Consider the following 21,563-nt stretch of genomic DNA (forward strand, 5'->3'; position numbering starts at 1 on the left):
ATGATACCATCCAAGGAAACATGAGGAGAAAATAACTGCAGGATTTTGTTCAAGGAAAGAAATCTGGTGGAATGTAAATTGGCAGATGGGGCCTATAGCTCACTGATTAACCTGGTAAGTGCAAGACACTTTTGCATTTGTAACTGTAAAATGGGCTGGTGAAGAGCAGAAACAGGGACTTTCAGCATTACACCTTTGGGGGTAACTCTCAGGGACAAACATGTTTCAATAAACAGAATGTGGAACCCTAGTTTTGATAGAGCAAAAGCTCATTCTCGAAAGGGTTGAATATAGTACGTCATGGGATTTATTGTACAATAGAGTAGGGTTTTGAGAGTTAGGTGGGAATGGCAGAAAAGAAGCAGAGGAGGGTAGGAGGTAGAAAAAAAAGGAAAAAAAAAAACAAGGAAATAGATCAGAAAAACTCATACGAAAATCATGAGAACAGACAATGGTTAACACGAGATAATGAGTGGATGAGAACTTCTTGCCATAAAAGTGGATTATATGTTATGAAAAGATTACCAATCCCAATTCTTTTCCTTTTCTAAAGCCATGAAAAGAGACAAAATTTTAAAAACTGGGAAACAGAACAAGGAAGTTATTGGACGAAAGATAATCTACTGTGTTTGGCAAATAAAGTAATAGTAGAGATGGCAGTAAAAGCCATTCAGTGCAGTTTGGCAAAAAAGGAACACACAAAAACATGAAAGAATCATATAGAAGCTTAGGAAGTGGAGGGTGGGAAAGAAAGTTGCTGTCAATGTGCAAATAAAGTGGTGAAAGACAATCAGGAGAATGTCCTGCGTGTAGTGAGCTGTAAACAAAGTGTTACATACAAAGTTGTAAATAACAGTGGACTTGTCTAAGTGTCTGGAAATCAGTATTAGAAAAGATGTACAGGCATGGTGTTGGTTAACATAGATGGCACAGATAAATAAATGAGCAAACTAGTACATAATGTGAAAAACAGATGACAGTTTGAAGAAGATAGATGACAACAAAGACTGATAAGGGGTGACATCAGAAGGAATGATGGCCAACAAACTAATATTTCAATGAAAATAATCAATTTTTGAAAATATAGTGTAATTGGATAGATAAAAAAATCTGTTCACCAAGCAGTGGCAGGATAAACGCATAGAAAGGTATCAAAATTTGCAATCTCTTGGAGTGAGTTGCTCCTCCTCCTGGCAGAAGAGTTCAAGGTGAAGGAAGAACACTGAAGAAAAGGACTAATGGGTTTTAGGAAAAGGGGAGAGTTCAGAAAAGTCGCCCAGATTCCCGGGTCAGGGGAGACTTACCAGATGGGGTGAGAAGGAAAGACTGATTGTTGGGGTCTGCACTGGATGAAATTTAAAAATCTGAAAGCTTAAAGATGGAAAATACGTTAATCATCCCTTACAAGCCTGCCAAAAATTCCTAACATCCAATGTTTCTTTGCAGCCCTTCCTCATGTCCCAACAACATGACCCTAACCTGTCCTCTTCAGATCTCCAGGCTCTCCGTCCCACGACTCCATCATTATCTTCCCAGTAGACAAGGGATCTATCACTGTGATACTTGACTGATGGGAGTATGTAAGTGAGGGTCTATGCCAGCTGTCTGACATCTCTACATACAGCATCTGCCATCAAGATCCCATCCCTATGATACAAACTGGTATACAGTCCCTCCTTAAAACCTCAGGCCATCCCTCCTTAAAACCTCAGGACACTCACAAGGACGAACACATCAATCCATAGAACTTCTTACCCCATCCAAACCACACATCCCCACCCTCCACTTTCTTCCTATGACCCACATCACAGTAGCTCTTGCTGTCCATAGTTGGTGGCTTCAAAGCACCCACCAAACGTATATGTACTTTAGTTGATCGACACCTGCTACTATACCAACATCGACCATACGCTGCATGGACAGTCTGCCTCTAAACATTTTCTCAGTCAGCATTCACCTGATCCGAAACCTCTGATGTTGTTCCTGCTCATCTTGATCATATTTACCAGGTGTACCGGTATGAAATGAGCGTTAAGATACAAAGTGTCTATAGGGAACATTTGTTGTGAACGAATTTTGTACCAGAAAGTGATGATTTGCGGAAAGCATTAATTTTTGTTTTCATTTGAATAAAAGTGCTGCAGAGTAACATCAAATGCTTGTCAAGACATATGGTGATCATGCGCTATCAGAAGCAACATGCAAAAGATGGTTTCAACGGTTCAGTAATAATGATTTTGATGTAAGAAATGAAGAATGTGGAAGACCACCAAAAAAGTTCGAAGACGCCGAATGGCAAGCAATATTGGATGAAGGTGATACTTTGAGTCAGAAGCAAATGGCAGCAATGCTAAATGTTGCACAACAAACAATTTCTGACCATTTGAAACCTATGGGAAAGATCCAAAAGAGTGGAAAATGGGTGTCACATGAACTGAATGAAAGACAGATGGAAAACCGAAAAACCATTTGTCAAGTTTTGCTTAAAAGACATGAAAGAAAATCAATTTTGCATCGAATTGTTACTGTTGATGAAAAATGGATTTATTTTAAGAGTCCTAAATGGGAAAAATCTTGGGTTAATCTGGGACAATCATCAACATTGACTTCAATACTAGATCGATTCGGCAAGAAGACAATGCTCTGTGTTTGGTGGGATCATGAGCTTCTAAAACCTGGTGAAACTGTGAATACTAATGGCTACAGACTACAAATGATCAATTTGAACTATGCATTGATCAAAAAAGACCAAAATGTGCCAGAAGACATGGCAAAGTAGTTTTTTTACACGACAATGCACCTGCACACAAAGCAAAACTGGTTCAGGATACAATCAAAACACTTTGCTGGGAGCTGCTACCCCACCCGCTGTAATCTCCAGACTTGGCCCCTTCCGACTACCATTTGTTTTCATCAATGGGACACGCATTGGCTGAGGAAGACTTTGATTCCTACGAAGAAGTTGAAAATTGGGTGTCTGTCTGGTTTGCTTCCAAAGACGAACATTTCTATTGGCATGGTGTCCACAAATTGCCAGAAAGGTGGTCAAAATGTATAGAAAGCAATGCTCAGTACTTTGAATAATTTTTTTTACTTTTCAATTCAAAATTAGTGTTTCATTTTCACAAAAAAATGCTCATTTCATACCGGTACACCTGGTATACTTGCTAGGAACTACTTTACCTTTGAGGATCAGACATACAAACAGATCAGGGGCACTGCCATGGGAATCATGATACCTCCTTCCTATCCCAACCTTTCCAGGGGTTACTCGGAGGGGGCTTTCCTGGGACTCATAAGCCTTCAGCCCCTGGTTTGGTTTAGATACATTGATGACATCTTTGCCATATGGATTCATTGTAAGGCACACCTTTTAAAATTTTTGAAATCTTTAAATACGTTCTCCCAATTAAAATTCACATGATCCTATTCTGAGTCCCCTGCTACTTTCTTGATTTTGACCTCATCCCACCAAGGGTCAGCTACACATTTCTGTTCACATTAAACCTACTAACAATAAAGAGTACTTACATTTTGAATGTTGCTGTCCATTCCATGTCAAATGCTCCCTCCTATAGAGCATTCGTATTTGAGGTAGATGTATTTGTTCTGAAGCAGACTCTTTACAGCAGTATACCACCATTGTCACCTCAGCCTTCGCTGGACATAATTGCCCCACCTGCGTAGTTCAAAAGCAGATTTCGCAGGCCATCACACCTAATTCTGGTACTGCTGATCTCTCCAAAAAACAGCTTTGGAGTACACCTCTTGTCACTCAATATTACCCTGGTCTTGTATGTGTTAATCAGCTACTTCTATGAGGCCATAACTTCCTAAAATCATGCCCTGAAATTAGGTTCATTCTGTCCAAAACTTTGCTCACCACACAAGAGTAGCTTTCCAAACCCCCCCCCCCCCCCCCCCCCCGTCCCGCCATCCCAATCTCCACAATGTCCTTGTTACACCCTGTGCTGCTTCTGCACCCATTTCCCTACCCCATGGCTCCTACCTCTATGACTGGCCCTGCTGTAAGACTTGCCCTGTGCACCTTCTACCATCACCTATACCAGTCCCATAAATGGCAAAATGTAAACTATCAAAGGGAGACCCAGCTGTAAAATGACAGATGTCGTGTACCAGCTGTTATGTAAACACTGTTTGGCCTTTTACATTGGCATGATCTATGACATGACAAGTCATGATCTTGGTGCCTGTTTCACCATAAATGCTATCTGGAGTCTTCTGCCAGACACCAGTTTCTCAGAACTCTGCAGGTGGGAACTGGTGTTACAACATGTCATTGGTTCTTACCACCCTCCTGACCTTGATTTGTATTAATTCATCTACATCTACAAATATAATTTGCAAGCCACTGTACCATACATGGTGGAGGGTAACCTGTACGACTACTAGTCATATCCTTTTCTTTTCTTTACTTTCCTTTCCTGTTCCACTCACAAATAGAGTGAGGGAAAAATGACTTTCCTGCCATCCATGACCATCTCGCTGATATTCACCGTGCTGCTTGTTCCATTGACTTCCTTTGGGTTCCTGGCCATGTGAGTATCCCTGGTAATGAGCTCGCTGATCGTTTGGCTGGGGGAGCAGTCACTTACCCCCCGTTTTCTGTAACCCCTCCTGCAGCGGATTTACGGCTTCACATCAAATCCCACTTCGCACAGTCATGGGCCAATTCTTGGGAGGCTACTCCCCTGTCTAATAAACTTCTTGCGATTAAGGTGACACCAGGCCCGTGGCGTTCTTCCTTTCGCCTCTCCCGAAAGGACTCGACCACACTGTGTCCTCTCAGCATTGGCCATACCAGGCTGACCCATGATTTTTCTTTGGCGTGATGAGCCACCCCCAATTTGTGGTTGTGGAGCCCTCCAGTCAGTAGCCCACATTTTGGTTGAATGCCCCCTTGTTTTGGCTCTGCGTGCTAAGTACAGACTCCCCCACACTTTACCTTTGATGTAGGCTGACGATTCCTGGATGGTCTCTCTGGTTCTCGGTTTCCTCCGGGAAAGTGGTTTTTATTCTCATTTTTAAGGTTTTTAATCTCTCTCTGGTGTTGGGGCAGGGCGGTGAGTGTTTGGGTGTCTCCCACTGTAAGCCGTGCTTGGAGATTCCCGATTCACCTCCCTGACCAAGATCCTCTTTTCTTCCCCTTTTACTCTGTTTTCACCCTCTTCTTCTTTTTTTTTTTTTAAAAAAAAGGATTGGTTAGTCTCCTTTTCCCATACGTATTTCTACATTCTAGCGGTTGCACCTTTTAAGTCACACGTGGTCTTGCCTATGCTGCTTCAGCATAGCGTTGTGTTCGTTCTCTTGCTGACTTTCCTCATTTTGTTTTTTACCATTGACAACATGACTGCCCTTATACGTTATTACCTTTTTCCCTTTTATTGTTCTGGCTTTCCTGAGATGTCCCATTAGCGGAATGGACCATATTTGAAACAAGGGACTGATGACCTTGCTGTTTGGTCCCTTAAACCTCAAACAACCAACCATCCAAAAATGACTTTCTGTATGCCTCCACATGAGCCGTGATTTCTCTTACCTACACAAAATGTATGTTGGAAGCAGTAGAATCATTCTTTGGTCAGTTTTAAATGCCATTTCTCTAAATATTCTCAGTAGTGTTCCTTGAAAAGAATGTCGCCTTTCCTCTGGGATTCCCATTTCAGTTCCTGAAGCATCTCCATAATACTGGTGTGTTGTTTGAACCTGCCAGTAACAAATCTACAAGCCTGCCTGTAAATTGCCTCCATGTTTCCCTTTAATCGAGCCTGGTGTGCATCCCAAATACTTGAGCAGTACTCAAGAATAGGTTGCACTAGCAACTAGGGGGCCGAACCGCACAATAACCCTGGGTTTGGTGTGGGGCGGCGGAGGGGTGCAGTGGACTGCGGTAGTCATTGTGGGGTTGTGGACCACTGCGGCTGCAGCATGGATGGAACCTCTCCGTCGTTTCTAGGTCCCCTCGGTTCACATACAACATACAGTCTCTCTCTCTCTCTCTCTCTCTCTCTCTCTCTCTCTCTCCGACTTTATTATCAGTAGGACATGTAAACAGATTCTTCCATCCTTATTCTTCAGTATATGACACTAATGACTATAACAAGCTAAGAAAGAAAGATAGGGTAAAGTGAAATTTAGATTCCATGCACAAGCCCTTGGGATCACCTTTAGCAAGTTTCTTGAGTGGCAGAGGGCTGATTATCGTGAATATTTACATGGCTAGCATAGAGCCCACTCCAAATATGAAACAATTAAGAGTTCTCATAGCAGTGTTATCATAGGACTATCTTAAATACTATTAGTTGTAATCTTTAATTCCATCGCTATTTCAAGGACTTTAAAGATAAAAAGAAATTCTTTTAGTAGGAAGAGTTAAAGGTTGTTGAGCTGGGCCAGAATTAAAGGGATTTTTTTTAGGTTAAGTGCTGTTGTTAAGAAATGTTTTATGAATGTAATCTGTTTTGCAGTTGATGTTAGCAATTGTGTATGAGCCTTACATTTTAGGTACTTACTACTCAGGTTTCACCTCCAAGTCTGTCATTGTTGCTCTTTTCCCAGCTCTCGTATGTTATGGTTTCAGGACACCACTGATCACTATGTCAGTAGTACTGATTACATCTGCCTTTCTGATGCTGCAAAACATAGACATATCCAGGAGCTTGGCCCCGACTCACAGATGTTCAGACTCTTGTGAACACTGCATTCCCAAACTGAAACTGATCAGCTCCACCAGTGTTTTATTATCATGAACTCTGAACAAACGGTACTTGTGTGTCTCAACAATTCATTATGTGCATTATAGAGAAGGTACCATGGCTTAACTTTCCAGATAAAGGAGATGGCAGAAATCTCTGTTAACTCTACACAACCTGATATGGGGTATCAAGCAGATGACTGACAATTTTGGTTCCCGAGACCTGACTGACTGAGTAAGGTGGGGCAGTGTATAAGACAGTGAACTTGGGTCTTGCGTTGTTGTTGTTGTTGTTGTTGTTGTTGTTGTTGTTGTGTTTTCTAGTTTCATGTTTGGTTTGTGATGCAGCTCTCCACACTAGTGCATGCCTCTTCATGTCTGCATAATTGCTGCAGACTACATATATTTGAAACTGCTTATTGTAGTCAAGTCTTAATCTCCCTCTGCAATCCTTCTTCACTCCGCCACTTTCCTGGGTCTGGTTGGTTGGTTTTGGGGAAGGAGACCAGACAGCGTGGTCATCGGTCTCATCGGATTAGGGAAGGATGGGGAAGGAAGTCGGCCGTGCCCTTTCAGAGGAACCATCCCGGCATTTGCTTGGAGTGATTTAGGGAAATCACGGAAAACCCAAATCAGGATGGCCGGACGTGGGATTGAACCGTCGTCCTCCCGAATGCGAGTCCAGTGTCTAACCACTGTGCCACCTCGCTCGGTCCCTGGGTCTGGAGTGAAGTAAATGTTCTAACTCATCCAAAACATGTTCTGTTTTCCATTAGGTTCAGGAAAAGACTCTGTGCAGGTCACATCATTTCAGGAATGTTGTTCTCCACAAAGCATTGCCTCACAGATGCTCCTTTATGACAGAAATTGTTTTTAACTCATTACGCACAGTCATTGCGTTAGACAGACTGCTGGTACCATTTTGTTACTCACTAGTGAGTTCTTCGATTGATTTCCTGTGATTATTTACAACCATCCTCAGCAATCCTTCATAAAGTCTGTACATCATTACATGACATCTGCCTGGTCTGAGTTTATCTATGGTTGTTCCATCTAGTTTCTCCTTCAGTCATGCCACCAACAGTCAAACTGGGCAGCTCTAGAAGGGTTGGAATGTCCATGGTGGATTTGTTACTCAGGTGACATCCAATGACTAGTCCATTATTGCTGTTACCGAGTGCTCCTGAGCAACCCATTCTGCTGTTAATGCTTCTCTACTGACAACACAGTTCTTCCCTTCTCGTTTGATACTGGTCTCTCGTGACATCGAGTGGCCAATTCTGCATTTCATAGGAGTGTCCAGATACTTCTGATTAGATAGTGTACTTCTCTGGAGTGTGATTTACAAACAGTGTAACCTTAGCCCATAATTCCACCAGGTCGATTATATTGGGACTAAATGATGTCCATTCATTGTCTTAGGTAGAATGCTGACAACTGCTTACCTGCTTTCTCTAGCATAAATTCTCTCCTAGCCTTCTTAGTGGATTTGTGAACTCTAGTAGCCATCATCACTATTATATCCTCTTAATCACTAATCCCTGTCTCTATACTGACACTGTTGGTAAGGTTAGGCCTGTTTGTAGTGCTTCACAAGATTATTTGTCCATACCACCTGCAATGAATCCATAGGTATCCTAGTCTATATTCTGTATGTTAAAGTCACCTCCAACTCGTATTTCATGATTGGTGTACTTCTGCCATACTGAATCTAGACTTTGAATGATTTTTACAACTGTTACTGTGGAATCAGGTGGCCGCTAATAACATCCAACTGTCAACTTGAGTTTACCTAGGTTGGTTACTCGCATTCAGGTGACTTTGCAGTCAGACTAAATTTTGACCTTGATACATACAGTATTTTTGTCAGCTGCAGTGAACACTACCAATAGCATCTAATCTGCCTCTTTGATATACATTGCATGCCTCATTAAATATTTCAGAGCTTCCTGCATTGGGTTGCATCCAGTTCTTGGTTCCAAGTATAATTTGAGGGCGGACAAGTTTCCTGGAGAAAAGTGAATTTTTGAACTTTGTTACAAATGCTTCAGCAATATTCTCTTAAAAATTTGTCAGTGGAAGTGTCTTTACTTTGTACATGATCTGATTTCACTCTCTGTGTGCCAACTGCTGAGTGTTCATCAGAGCAATTCAAACAATCATGTAGCATAAATGAAATCCGTGTTCACTTCACAAGTACTCTGCTGCCTGAGTAGCTGGTTCCTATGTGTATTGCTTGCATAATCTATGAAGGAGAGTCCTACAATTATCCACGGCATAACACAGGTCCAGAAATCTGCAGCCAAGGTAATGTCTTGCCAGGACAATTCCTTTGGAAAGGGTGCATTCGATTTCCTTCCTCATCCTTTCATAATCTGAGCCTGTGCTCTTTCTCTAATGACCTATTTGTCAATAGGATGTTCAGCTCTAATCTTCTTTTCTTCCTTCCATCCGTCTGCTTGGATAGCCAGATGGGGGACTACTTTATCTATGGAATATTTTACCTAAGAGATGCCACGGTCATTAAACCATGCAGTAAAGCTTCATTTCATCACAAAATATGGTGCCTATATCTTTCAACCATTTGCAAGGCCAGCATCTTACAAGGTCAGATCAGTCAGTCATCTAGACCATTCCCCATGCAGCAACTGAAGAGACTGCTACTCTCCCTCAGGAACAATATGTTAGTCTAGCCTCTCTGCACGTACTGTATGGCTTATGTACCATTGGGACATGCAAGCCACTCCACTGTGGTGAGGTCCACAATTTGAAGGGGGAGGGTGGTGGGTCTTGAGTTAGTGACGTTCACATCCCTATGGGACTCTTCTAGTTAGGATTTACAATCAGTAATGCTTCCCCCCAAATTATGTAAACTTGATGCTAGATTGATTCCTCTGAGAAAGCCATGGGCAATTCATTCCCTCTTCTTCCCCCAAATGAATTATTTTCCATCCTTACTGTTGTTAGGCTTGGAAAATTCAACCTTTCCTTCCTTACTGAGGTCTAATTGAACACCAGTGTCATGATGAAGGTATGGGGAGAGGCAGTGACATGTTTTTGCAACAAGGCCTGGAGGTCAATTGTTACATTTTTCATCTGGAGTACTACAATCTTAGAGCAGACAAATCATGGCATACCAAAGTTGCTGGAGCAGTCCTTTGACATTAAGCAGAGAATAATGTGAATGCTGTTGCTATTATCTGACCTCCTGGGATACTAAAAGTTCAGAAGGGATTTGGTACTTAGGTAGCCCAAACAACTGCCTGATGTTTCATTTCAGGGTCATATTGAGATATCCATATCTTTCACCTATAATTCTTTCTTATAAAGAGCAAATGCTTCATCAAAACATGCTCAGTTTCTCTACATCACTCAACCTTTGCTTCCTCGTGCCTGTCAGTGATGTGTTGGATGCATTCACAGACAACAGATTTTCTTTGCACAAAGATGTTTGCCATAGTTCCTGGAATTTTTGGTGACTGAAAACCCTGTATTCTCTATCTCACTACATATTTTTCATAAACCATTCCTAATTTCCTGCCCCTGGAAAATGCAGTTGCTGGATCCCCTATGTCATCACCCTCCATGAGTGATACTCTACCTCTCAACAAATTTGTATCACTCAACTACTGCCTGTAAATTCCCCATGTAATTTGTGATGACATTCCTGTTGGTTTACCATATACTTAAAAACACAATAAATTATTGCAATAAAATAATCCCAAGATATTGTTATTGTGAAGGTACAAAAAGAAAGTTCAACTGTGATTTCCACACTACATGATGTTGCCTGATCAAATTAGCTCTGAGTATTTTAGAGATTAGATTTTACTTATATGAAAGTAAGGGTAAAATTATTGTATTTCCTCCCATTTTAAAAATGTAGAAAAATATGTTTGTTGCATTACACTGAAATTATTTGTTATTTTAAGTTCGTAAGTAGCGGTGTGTCTGGTATGTTTTAATAATTACTAGTAATTTCATTTTCCTCCTTTTTTTATTGGGTTCTGGTTTATTAGGTGATCGTTTCCGTTGCATGATTGATGACAGTTGGTGGATGGGTGTCATAGAATCACAGAGTCCACTGGAACAAGAATTTCCTGATTCACATTTTATGTGCTACAAAGTAAGATGGGACAATGGAGAATATGAACACATGAGCCCTTGGGATCTGGAGCCAATTAATGAGGATCGTAAGCAAACTGTCTCAGCATTAACATAATTTGTGTTCACATTCTTATTTAAATTTAAAAGTTGAAAATTGTACCATGTTGTTTTCTGGATTTTTGACTTGTGTATTGCTTTGACGCAACTTGCTTAGTGAGCCTCACTACTAGATAATTTTATGTAATTTGTGTTGCTTTGTTCCAAACTTTTTAATAAAATCTCTATAGTCATAGGGTCATTCATTTGCTGTATCTCTCTCTCTTATAGGTCTCCCACGAATCACTGGTGGTGCTGTACCTGTATTACCACAGGAAATTCAAGCAACACTTTATCAGCCTCAGCCTGAAGAATGGCCTATGGGTGACAGGGATGCTGCATGTAGACGTATCCTTGCTGGTCTAGATCAAGTAATGAGTCTCTCTATTGCAGAACCCTTCATTGCCCCAGTGGATCTCAACCAGTATCCCTCATATGCATATGTTGTGGAATATCCAATTGACTTATCAACGATCAAGGTAAGCAGTTAATAGCTTCACATGTACGAGTTAGAACAGGAAATGATTTTTATTACTATGTATCTTTCTTTTTCCAGGGAAGATTTGAAAATCGGTTTTATCGTCGCGTTACATCGGCACAGTTTGATGTTAGGTATATAGCTACAAATGCTGAAAAGTTTAATGAGCCAGGAAGTCAGATTGTTAAAAAAGCTCGTATTGTTACTGATTTGTGTCTGAGAGTTATCAAGTAAGTATGAAAATAATCTGTCATAATTTAGTCCACAAACTTATGTTTGAGTATGCTCTGGGAACCAGTAGTGACCATGCTGCTTTTACACTATTTATGGAATCCTATTAAATTCACAAACTCTGAATGAATTTCCACATATAGACCAGTATGTCTGTGTCTAGGCAATTCAGGACAGCCTCTCAATCCCTATCTTGATTAATCAGCTTCATCCTCTGTCAGCTGTTATCACCATTTATTCAAAATATGCTGCATTTATTGTTCAATTGAGATACGTGGAACTGGATGAAATGGTATTGTAAGAGAATCGAGATTGTATTACGTTCCTTTCATCAACTGAAAATATTATATATTTGTCACGAACACACATAAAAGTCTGCAATGTAGATAAAAACTAATGTTTAATCTTTGTGGTACAGTACACAATAATTATTTAGCTGATTTAAAGAAAAAAGTATCAGTAACCATCAGTTTCTGTCAAATCTTGTGTAAATAGTGTAAAGTGGGATCCCTAAACTGGCAGCTAAGTACAAAGTGTCCTTTTTCCTGTGTTAATTTTTCTCTTGTGCATCATGTTGCATTCAACTCAACCCTTTGGCTGGACATTGTGCTATGCCCATGGACTGAGCAAACCTCACTGCACAAGAGCTACACAGATTGGTGGCCAGTCCTACAGGCTATTCCACATTATATTATGGATGTTCTTGCCACTCTATTTTACTTTTTAATGAAAAATGTTAATGTGAATTGTCCTTCGAAGTATGTTATGAATTAGCCATTAAGTTCTCTAAACAGTGGGAAATAATATATTGAAGAGCGAATATGATGAATGATTAATGCTGTTTAACTGAATTTTTGCCACATTCTAGTTACACAGTGCAATAGTGATATCAAATTGTTAATAGGCTCAATTGAGCAAAGGCTTGATATAGAAAAATTGAGTTGGCTAGTGGCAAAACATTCAGTGAAAAAGTGAAAATTAGTCTGTAAGAGGTAAAAATGGAACAGTTACAGAAATATGGATATAATTATGCATATATCTCCAGTGTCAGCTTTAGATATTCCTGATTTTCCTTTATCGCTCAAAGGAAATGCCAGGATGCTACTTTTGAAAAGGATGTTGCCGATTTCTTCCCCTACCCTTCTTGACCTGATCTTATGCTCTGCCTCTAATGACTTCATAGTTGATGGGATCTGAAACACTAATCTTTCCTTCAATTTTTTGCTATTTGGTTTATGTTTGATTCATGAGGATAACCTATGTTTCCCCAATCAGATCATATTGGGGAAAAAGTTTCTGTCTTCCAGTTCAAAAACAACACTCAGAACTTATTCGGGAAGGGAGAGAGATAAACCTTACTGACACTAGACATTTCAAGTTGTCATGCCATCAATTTGAGACACTGATTTTAGCATAGATGTTATCTCAGACTAGTACGCCACTCGTTTCTCCAATGTTGATTCGTCCAAAAGAAGCTAGAATTTGTTGAAACCTTATATATCTATTTATGTACAAATAAATAAATAAATGGATAAAACTGCAAAAAATAACTTAAGATGAGAGGTTTCAAGTCAAAATGAAACGAACAATTCAAATCTCTGAAGAAGAAAGGAAAGCAAGATTAGAAAGAATGAAACAATACTGGGCGTATAGAAAGGCACAGAACATCAAAAACTGATTTATTTAACATACCCCAAACTAGAGAGAAACAAAAGAAGAACAATGTGTAGTTATAGGTAAAGTGGAACAAAATAGATGCTACAAACTGCTGTTTAAAGAGCACACACAACAAATAGCAGTATGCAGCATTTCTTTGGTTCCATTTTACATGTTAAGAACACATCATTCTTATGTTAACTCTGTTTTTTATCTTAAGCAGTGCTGTTCCTGAAGAAAAAATATTTTTTCATCGCCAACAGAAGATAAAGCGTAAACAATTTCTCATGAAACACACTCCTATGAAAAGGTGTCTTTTCTCCGCACTTGTACCTCTTGGAGGTGGTGTTGTGGATGATGCAAACACATGATACCTTAACCAAGTAACTGACTCAGAAGATTATTTTATTTCTGTTTAATTATCAGTCAAAGTCATGATGATGCCATTATTTATGAATGAAATAAATGGCATTGAAGCATTTATACTGACATATCTTGAATTTTCTATCTTTTATGGTAATGTGATAGCATTTAGCACAGTGTTGGAGTTTTAGTATGTTTCAGAAGCCTAATATTGATTATTACATAACACAAAAATGGTGACAGATCATTTTCAAATATCTGTTGCAGCACTGGATAACAAAAATAATTGTTACCGTGGTGCAGTGTTTCATACCTAGTGTCAAAATTACAGTACTTAAATGGCCAAAAATAAAATTAAGTTTGCCAAGCATAAGGATGTTCAATATTGTTATTTCTTTTCAATTTGTATGATTTAGATTTTTGAGATTAGTGGCATTTGAACAACAGTATCATCACAATTTGTGTCCATAAAGTAACAGGTCTAGAGTAAGTTCTCTGAAACTTAAAAATAACAAATTTCAAGAGTATAGGAGCTAAAATTTAAAGGAAACAAAATTCGCTAGTGTGTTTAGTACATAACACCTATATTCATTATAGGAACTAACAACAGAAATTATTTAAAAAGATTTGGTGTATTATGCATTCATTTAAATGTCTTGATTTTTTACCAGAGATCGAAACTTCATCAATGTACCAGCACTTTATCATCAACTGCTGGATGCATATCAATCATCAGATTCTGAATATGAGGTGGATCTGAATGAACCAGGTCCAAGTAATGGCCGCAGAAGGTCAAATCGCTTAACATTAAAAAGAAATTTGGCTATGTTAAGAAGCAGTAAACAAAAAGATTGGCAGGGAGAGTGTCGTCAGCTGCTTGAAATGTTGTGGCAGTGTGGGGACTCAGCGCCTTTCAGGTGAGTTTTGGATCTAAGTAAGATAAATTTGATTTGGGTTCAATTTTTAACTGTGTCACAATTTTATTTTGTAATGTTGACATGATTTAAAATAATTTAACTGCTAGAAATCATCCACAGAAGAAGCAGATGTGGAAACTGTGACTAGTGTATGATCATGAAAGTAAGTGTTTAGTCAGATGACCCTAGAAATGATAATGGGTTAATTTTAGTGTAGTAGTGTGTGTTCAATTTATTGAGCTGACAATATCTTCTCAGGTTATCAGCCTGATCATGGTGTCATCTCCTCACAATGTTTCAATGAGTTTCTCAAAGTGCAGGTGTCGCTAACCTATATGTAGAATGCTTAGAGGGAACAGCTTTCGAAACTACACACCTGAAACCAAATGCATTCTATAGAAATGTGCAAGACATTTGTCATTTGGCCACATGGTGAAGAAAACCTGCAAGAATTCCTGTGTCATCTTAACTGCATACATGAAAATGTTAGGTTCACCATGGAGGTGGAAGCAAATGGATGCCTCAGTCTACAGGAAGAAGACACACATGGACCTGTACATAAATGCCAATAGCTGCCACTATCCAGTGCAATCCAAATCTGTACTCACCACTGATGTACACAGAGTGAGAAACATATATGACAGGGAAAGTCCACTTACAGAATTACAGCATTAGCGTGAAACCTTTCACAAGAATGACTATACAGAGACACAAATAAGATGTGCTCTTCAGCTGAACAAGAAGAAAAAAGAAAACAATCCGGGAGAAGAAACCAAGTGCTTGGCATTCCTTCTGTACACAGAGCTGCCCACAGCCAAAATTGCCTGGACAATGGAGAAGCACAACATAAAATCTTTGCCCACTCTATGGTTAAAATCAACAAAATGCTTGTATTACTCAAAGACCAAGTAGGACTTACAGATGCATGGTGTCTACGGTTTGAGTTTTGAGTGTGGCACGCAATACATTGGCCAGATGCAGAGATACATCTTGCAGGACTGTTCAGAACATGAGGAGTATTCACTCCAGTTAAACCAATTCTGCAATGGCAGAACACAGAATCAATAAAGGACATATGTTTTAAAGTAGGAGGAAGAGCAGTATCAGTTGTAGATTTTTAATTGGGTTATTGCAGATCGATTTATGACTGATGCTGCAATTCCTCCTATCCTGGATCTTGTTAATACAGTTATGGAGCTCGCTGTTCCTGACTAAAACAAACCTGAAGGATATGTGTTTGTTTTTGAACAGACAAAGGTGCTGTGCCATGCCAGTGGTTTCTGGACTTCAGTCATAAAAGAGACAGTGGAAATATGAGTGCATGATGATCTTGTCAACCAGGACATCACTTTACAACTAAGCTCGACATGGGATGTGGTGTAAGCAAAATTACATCAGGAATACACTAATGTGAAAGCAACAGAGGCATTGAGGGGAATAGACAGAAAGCTTGAGCACTCGACATCCGGATCTACCTCCGCCTTGCTGGGAGGCCGTACCATCACTGACTATGACATCTTTTTTGGAGGCACACAAATGCACACCTGATATGCCCTTGGCAGAGGAGTCTGTGGGCCAGAAGCTATAAAATATGAAGTGGATGAACCTAACACTTCGCCTGAAGATATAGAGTAGGAGACTCGTTGAAATGTTGCAACAAGACAGCACCATTTGATAACTCGAAGATTTCATTGATGAAATTTGCTAAGAAAGCCCACATTTCCTGTGTTAATGTGTGCATGGTTTAAATTCAGGCATTTCAGATGTTTTGGATCTCAATTTATGATTCATGTTAGGTCTAGCAACTGTTTCTCCTGAAGTACATTGTCATTCATGTAATGTGTACTGTGTGTACAAATTGAATGTTTCATACCAACTAAACAAATAGGTAACTGTCTTCTAGGTTGTGCAGAATTTTCATTGTATTCAAATATTGTGATGTTTCTCCTCCTCCTCCTCCTCCTCCTCCTAACATAGTCGCTATGTAGCTATCAATTTCCCTCAAGAGGTAAATGTGTGTTCAACTTATCAAGCCTTAAATACTTCATGAAACGATATTGAATGAAAGTTTACTTTGGTCACCATACCACATCCACTTCTTTCCTCTATGAAGCCACATTCACTTGTTAAATTAGCACAGCCAGCCTCGCTATTACCCATACAATAGGGTTAAGTTCCTCTACAAGTATTTTCAGTGCTGATATCACTCTGACCATCTCAACAAATTGGCATATTCATACAGTGAATCAGATTTTTCTGTCTGTATTCATGTACTGTTTATCAGTTCATGTAACAACCTTAACTTTCTTCAGTTCCCTATGTAACAAAATGGATAAAATTTGGAAGATAAATTGGTAGAAAATCACTCTACCAAGGGTAAATTTGTAGAATAATTTTATTGCTCCTGTTGTCTATTTCAGATATCCTATGCATAATACTGCATTTATTCCAATCAGAAGCATGTAAAGTTAATGTATAATTTTTGCTCAGTATCTTCCTAATTATCTCGTGGAAAAGAACTTGAAATTGTGGTTACATTTGGGAATTGGGACACACCTCTTAGGCATAACTCACGCTTGTTGCTCTACACTTACTGCTTCTGTATGAAGATATTCTTAGACATCTCTCCCATTAATAACACAGTTCACTCAGACTTACTCCGGTACGCTTAACACTCAACCAGGCTTTCACTTCATACCCCACAACACATCCTGCCTCATGATTTACCTGATACGAGAGCTCCACAAGTTACTCAGGACCACTCTTCACCAAGCTGAATGTAAGGTTCACAAAATTCCTTATGACCTGTTTCTATCATACTTATTCTGAGCCCAGTGCATGATTGTCCTTTTATAGTCTGATACAGCCTCTTTTCAGATCACTCACTATCAATTTTCACCTCCAATCTCTACTCAATGTTCCAGTTAAATTGTTCATATGACACTAACTCATGCAGCTCGTGGTTGTGCTCCAACTACAACCAGAAACAATCTCTAGAATATGATGTCATTTTGAGGTAACCGGAAACCACTGTAATGTGTCTTAAAATACCAAAGTTTCCATCAACATTGTCGAAACTCCTGAAGCTTAAGAATGTCACTTACATGCAAGGCCGAGCAAGGTAGTACAGTGGTGTGACACTGGGCTCACATTATGGAGGACGGTGGTCCAAATTCCCATCAGGCCATCAAGAGTTAAGTTTTCCATGATTTCTCTAAATTGCTTGAGGCAAGTGCCAGGTTCATTCCATTTAAAGGGAATATGCAATTTCCTTCCCTGATCACAGTCTGTACTCAGTCTGTGATGACCTCATTATTGGCAGGACGTTGAACACTGATCTTCCTTCCTTTATTCACATGAAGGGTAACATGAGCAGACCTGTGACCACATCATCTCTGGTGAATGGCAGCTCATTGAGGCTTGAGTGCTTGTTTAGTCTTGTGTTTCAACTAAAGAAAATCTCATCATAGGTAGAGCCCTCAAACTACAAATATTGAAGCTCCACTAGGCTGGGAAATTTTAGTTGCTTACAACTTGAGCTCTATATTTCCAAACTTTAGGTGCAGTGTTTAACACAATGGACTTGCACTCGGGAGGACAATGGTCCAAATCGCTGTCTGGCTATCTAGAATAGATTTTCTGTGGTTTTCCTGACTCACTCCAGGCAAATTCGGCAAGGGTTCCTTTGAAAAGTGAACAGCCAATTTCCGTCCTATCATTTCCTAATATGAGCTACTGCTCCATCTCTAATGTCTGCACATGTGGTGGGTCATTAAACTTTAATCTTCATTCATTTTCCAAGCTTCTGGTAAGCCTACAGGCTCCGTATCGTATAAACAAAGTCTCAATCTTTTCTTTGCTTTTTCGTGTCCAGAAACCTTTCAACCCAGTACTGGCCCACTTATCATTGAGGTTGCATCAGTAGGGACGGTTTGGACAGGCCAGGAGGTGTTCTATTTCTTACACAGCACTACAATCACACTTGTTGTCATCCATGTTACCATACCATGACCCCACTTTTTCATGTTTGTTTCACTGGGGCCATCCCTGTTCTTATGTGGTTCAGAGTCCACCAATGTTCCCCAGTTTGTTGTGAAGCTGCCAGGCACTACCTGTGCTGGTGGATAGTCAGGTATGGATTCTTCAGTGGCCATGTTTAAGAACCTTTTATGGGGTCTAAGTCGCCCAGGCTTACACTAGGTGCCAAGGAGAGTATGTCGATCATCAATGGTTTGTCTGAGCCTCTCTCTGAATTTGTGAGATGTTCTTCAGGAGCTGGGACTCGCAAGACCAGCAGCTCTGTAAACTTTGGTGGGTGTGTGGGCTTCATACACCCTATTGTTGTTCAATATGTTTCATTAAGGCTTGTGCTGACTTTCTTCACATAGGTTGATCTGACCCACCCTGGGCAGGCATAATCAGCTGTAGAGAAGCATAGTGCTTGTGTGGTGGTTCTCAGGAAAGTAGGTATTGCTCCCCATTTTCTGTTTACAAGTTTCAGCAAAATATTATTTCTGGAGGCCACCTACTGATGGATCTTTGCACAGTGTTTTCTATATATCTGAGAGCTATTCAATGTCACACCCAGATAGGCTGGTTTAACTGTGTGTTCCAATGTAGTATTATTCCAGGAAACATTGAGCTTTTACTTTGCTTACCGAGGGGTTGTTTTACATGCATGTGACTGAAGCTTCCACTTTTTATCGTTAATATTTCAATGCCATTATTTGTGGTTTTATTGACAGAGGTCAAGATCATGTCTAGTCTGGTGAATACGGCACTACCATATTTGGAGCTGTGGTGCTTCCAGAGCTAGTCACATTCCTTATATTTCAGCTTTTTTTCCTTCTCCACCTCTGTGAGTTTCTTGAATGCATAATATGACCCATTTATCTGTTCGGCAGTGTTGATAAGATGTCTCACTTGTTTCTTGTAATTCCCTCAATGTTTCGGCCTGCACTTGCCAGAGTTGGCTCTGAGAAGTGCCTATTTTGGTTCTGCTTCATCTTCAAGACGAATCCAGTGGTGGAAAGATTGGTCATTATCTTGTGGACACTAACATTCTGACCTATTGTCTGATTTCCCGCTTTGAGAATGCTCTCTTGAAGGCTCCTTCCTTTTTCTCCCAACTGGTTTCAACATTTACATCAACTTCAGATAGCGTGCCATTGTGCAGCCCGTGATCTTTATGGAGATTTCATGTTCTGCAATCTTTTGCAGATTGATCAGCAACATCACATTCAGCTTATGGAAGATTATAGATGATGATGTCCTCAGTCTAATCCTGAACTACTAGAAGGCAGGGTATATGAAGATGACTTAGCTGTCAGAATTGATTGTAGCTGTTAAGTTTTTTGCAATTATGATGGCAAATAAAGTTTATTGGCATAAGTCATAAACTGCACAGGCGTTTGCCTCATGGTGGTTGTAGGGGGTAATGAGGAAAGATGTTGTGTGGGGTATGGTCATCCTCACCTGAGGAACAAAGTGTTTTAATTCAATTTATGTAGGTGAAAGGAGTGAGTCAAAGCGAAAGATACATGTAAATGTCCAGTCATACAAGGAAAGTTGCATTGACCAGAGCAACATCTCCAGGAAGTATGTATATTTCATTATGAGGGTTTATCTTCTGGATGACTAGTAAGTGCAACAACTATACTAAATGGCAAGAGAAACTTTGAGGTTTCAGGAATAATCCCAGGTTGATCTTCGAACATTTACTGTGAAATTACATTGTTATATGGTACAATGCATGGTTAACTACCTCTTGGGTGCCAAAGAACCTAACATACAGCCACAAGGGCCAGAGGATGGGGGCATGCTGTGATTTACAGTAGCCTGCCATGACTTCTTGCAGTGGGTAGTGATTGATGATGGATCCAAAGTACATCATTGCATGTCTTAATCAAAGCAGGCTTCCATGTTCTCTTATTCACTATGGAAAAAACTCGGTCCCATGAGCCACAAAAAAGTTTCTCGTGATCATGTTGTGTGACATGTAATGTATTCTACAAGTGAAATTTTGTCCAAATAGACAACATTTAATATAAAATCATAACATAGCCCCATTTTGTGACTTACATCCAAGTTGAATTGTGCAATTTGACTTAGAGGGGCTCCAGCACCTACTATAAAGTCTTCACTCTGCAAAAACAGATTTACACGTTATGGCCCACTGGAGAGGTGACACTTTCACTCTGAAACCAAAACACATTGGTTGTGCACAAATAGCAGTACACCCAAATGGCAAGAAGTGTGTGAAAAGGGAATTTTCAAACTTATGCTCTATAGAGAAACTGGGTACAGACATCAAAAAATAGCTGAGATATTTGTCATTGTAAATATAAGGAGTATGGCAACGGCCTTGCCGCAGTGAATACACCAGTTCCCATCCGATCACTGAAGTTAAGCACTGTCGGGCATGGCCGGCACTTGGATGGGTGACCGTCCGGGCCGCCATGCACTGTTTCCATTTTTCGGGGTGCACTCAGACTCTTGATGCCAACTGAGGAGCTACTCAACCGAATAGTAGTGGCTCCGGTCACAGAAAACCATCATAATGACCGGGAGAGCGGTGTGCTGACCACACGCCCCTCCTATCCGCATCCTCAGCTGAGGACGATACAGCGGTCGGATGGTCCCGATGGCCACTTGTGGCCTGAAGACGGAGTGCTTTATATATAAGGAGTGTTGAGATGAAAAGGTATGGAACATTGTAATAACCAATGGGATAACATAGTGAGACATTTAGGGCATGAAGCATGCATCACCACCTCCCCCAAAAAATCCAAAGCTATGCCCTAAGCAGGATCACCATCTTTATTTGACATCAAGAGGTCTGACAGTCATCAAATTCCTCGAGCATGGACAAAAATTAACACTGATGTGCGTTATGAGACACTCTGTAGCGTATGCAAGTCTGTCAAGAGCAAACGGCCTGGGCCGCTCATAGAGGGGGTGATTCTGCTCCACAATAATGTGTGTCCACCCGTCTTCAAGG

The 21,563-nt window shown here is 40.2% G+C and overlaps 1 protein-coding gene and 1 pseudogene across 1 annotated transcript in view; both read left to right on the forward strand.

Moving 5' to 3' along the window:
* LOC126249102 (PH-interacting protein) overlaps positions 1-21,563 on the forward strand; it is a 278,680-nt gene that overhangs the window by 237,120 nt on the left and 19,997 nt on the right. The window contains exons 21-24 of the mRNA XM_049950753.1: positions 10,735-10,908; positions 11,150-11,397; positions 11,475-11,626; positions 14,318-14,563. Coding sequence (XP_049806710.1) covers positions 10,735-10,908; positions 11,150-11,397; positions 11,475-11,626; positions 14,318-14,563 — 820 coding nt within the window. The remainder of the gene's footprint in view (positions 1-10,734; positions 10,909-11,149; positions 11,398-11,474; positions 11,627-14,317; positions 14,564-21,563) is intronic.
* LOC126250035 (5S ribosomal RNA) lies at positions 20,918-21,035 on the forward strand (annotated as a pseudogene).

The sequence above is a fragment of the Schistocerca nitens genome, chromosome 3, assembly GCF_023898315.1.
Source record: "Schistocerca nitens isolate TAMUIC-IGC-003100 chromosome 3, iqSchNite1.1, whole genome shotgun sequence".
In the NCBI taxonomy this organism is placed as follows: domain Eukaryota; kingdom Metazoa; phylum Arthropoda; class Insecta; order Orthoptera; family Acrididae; genus Schistocerca; species Schistocerca nitens.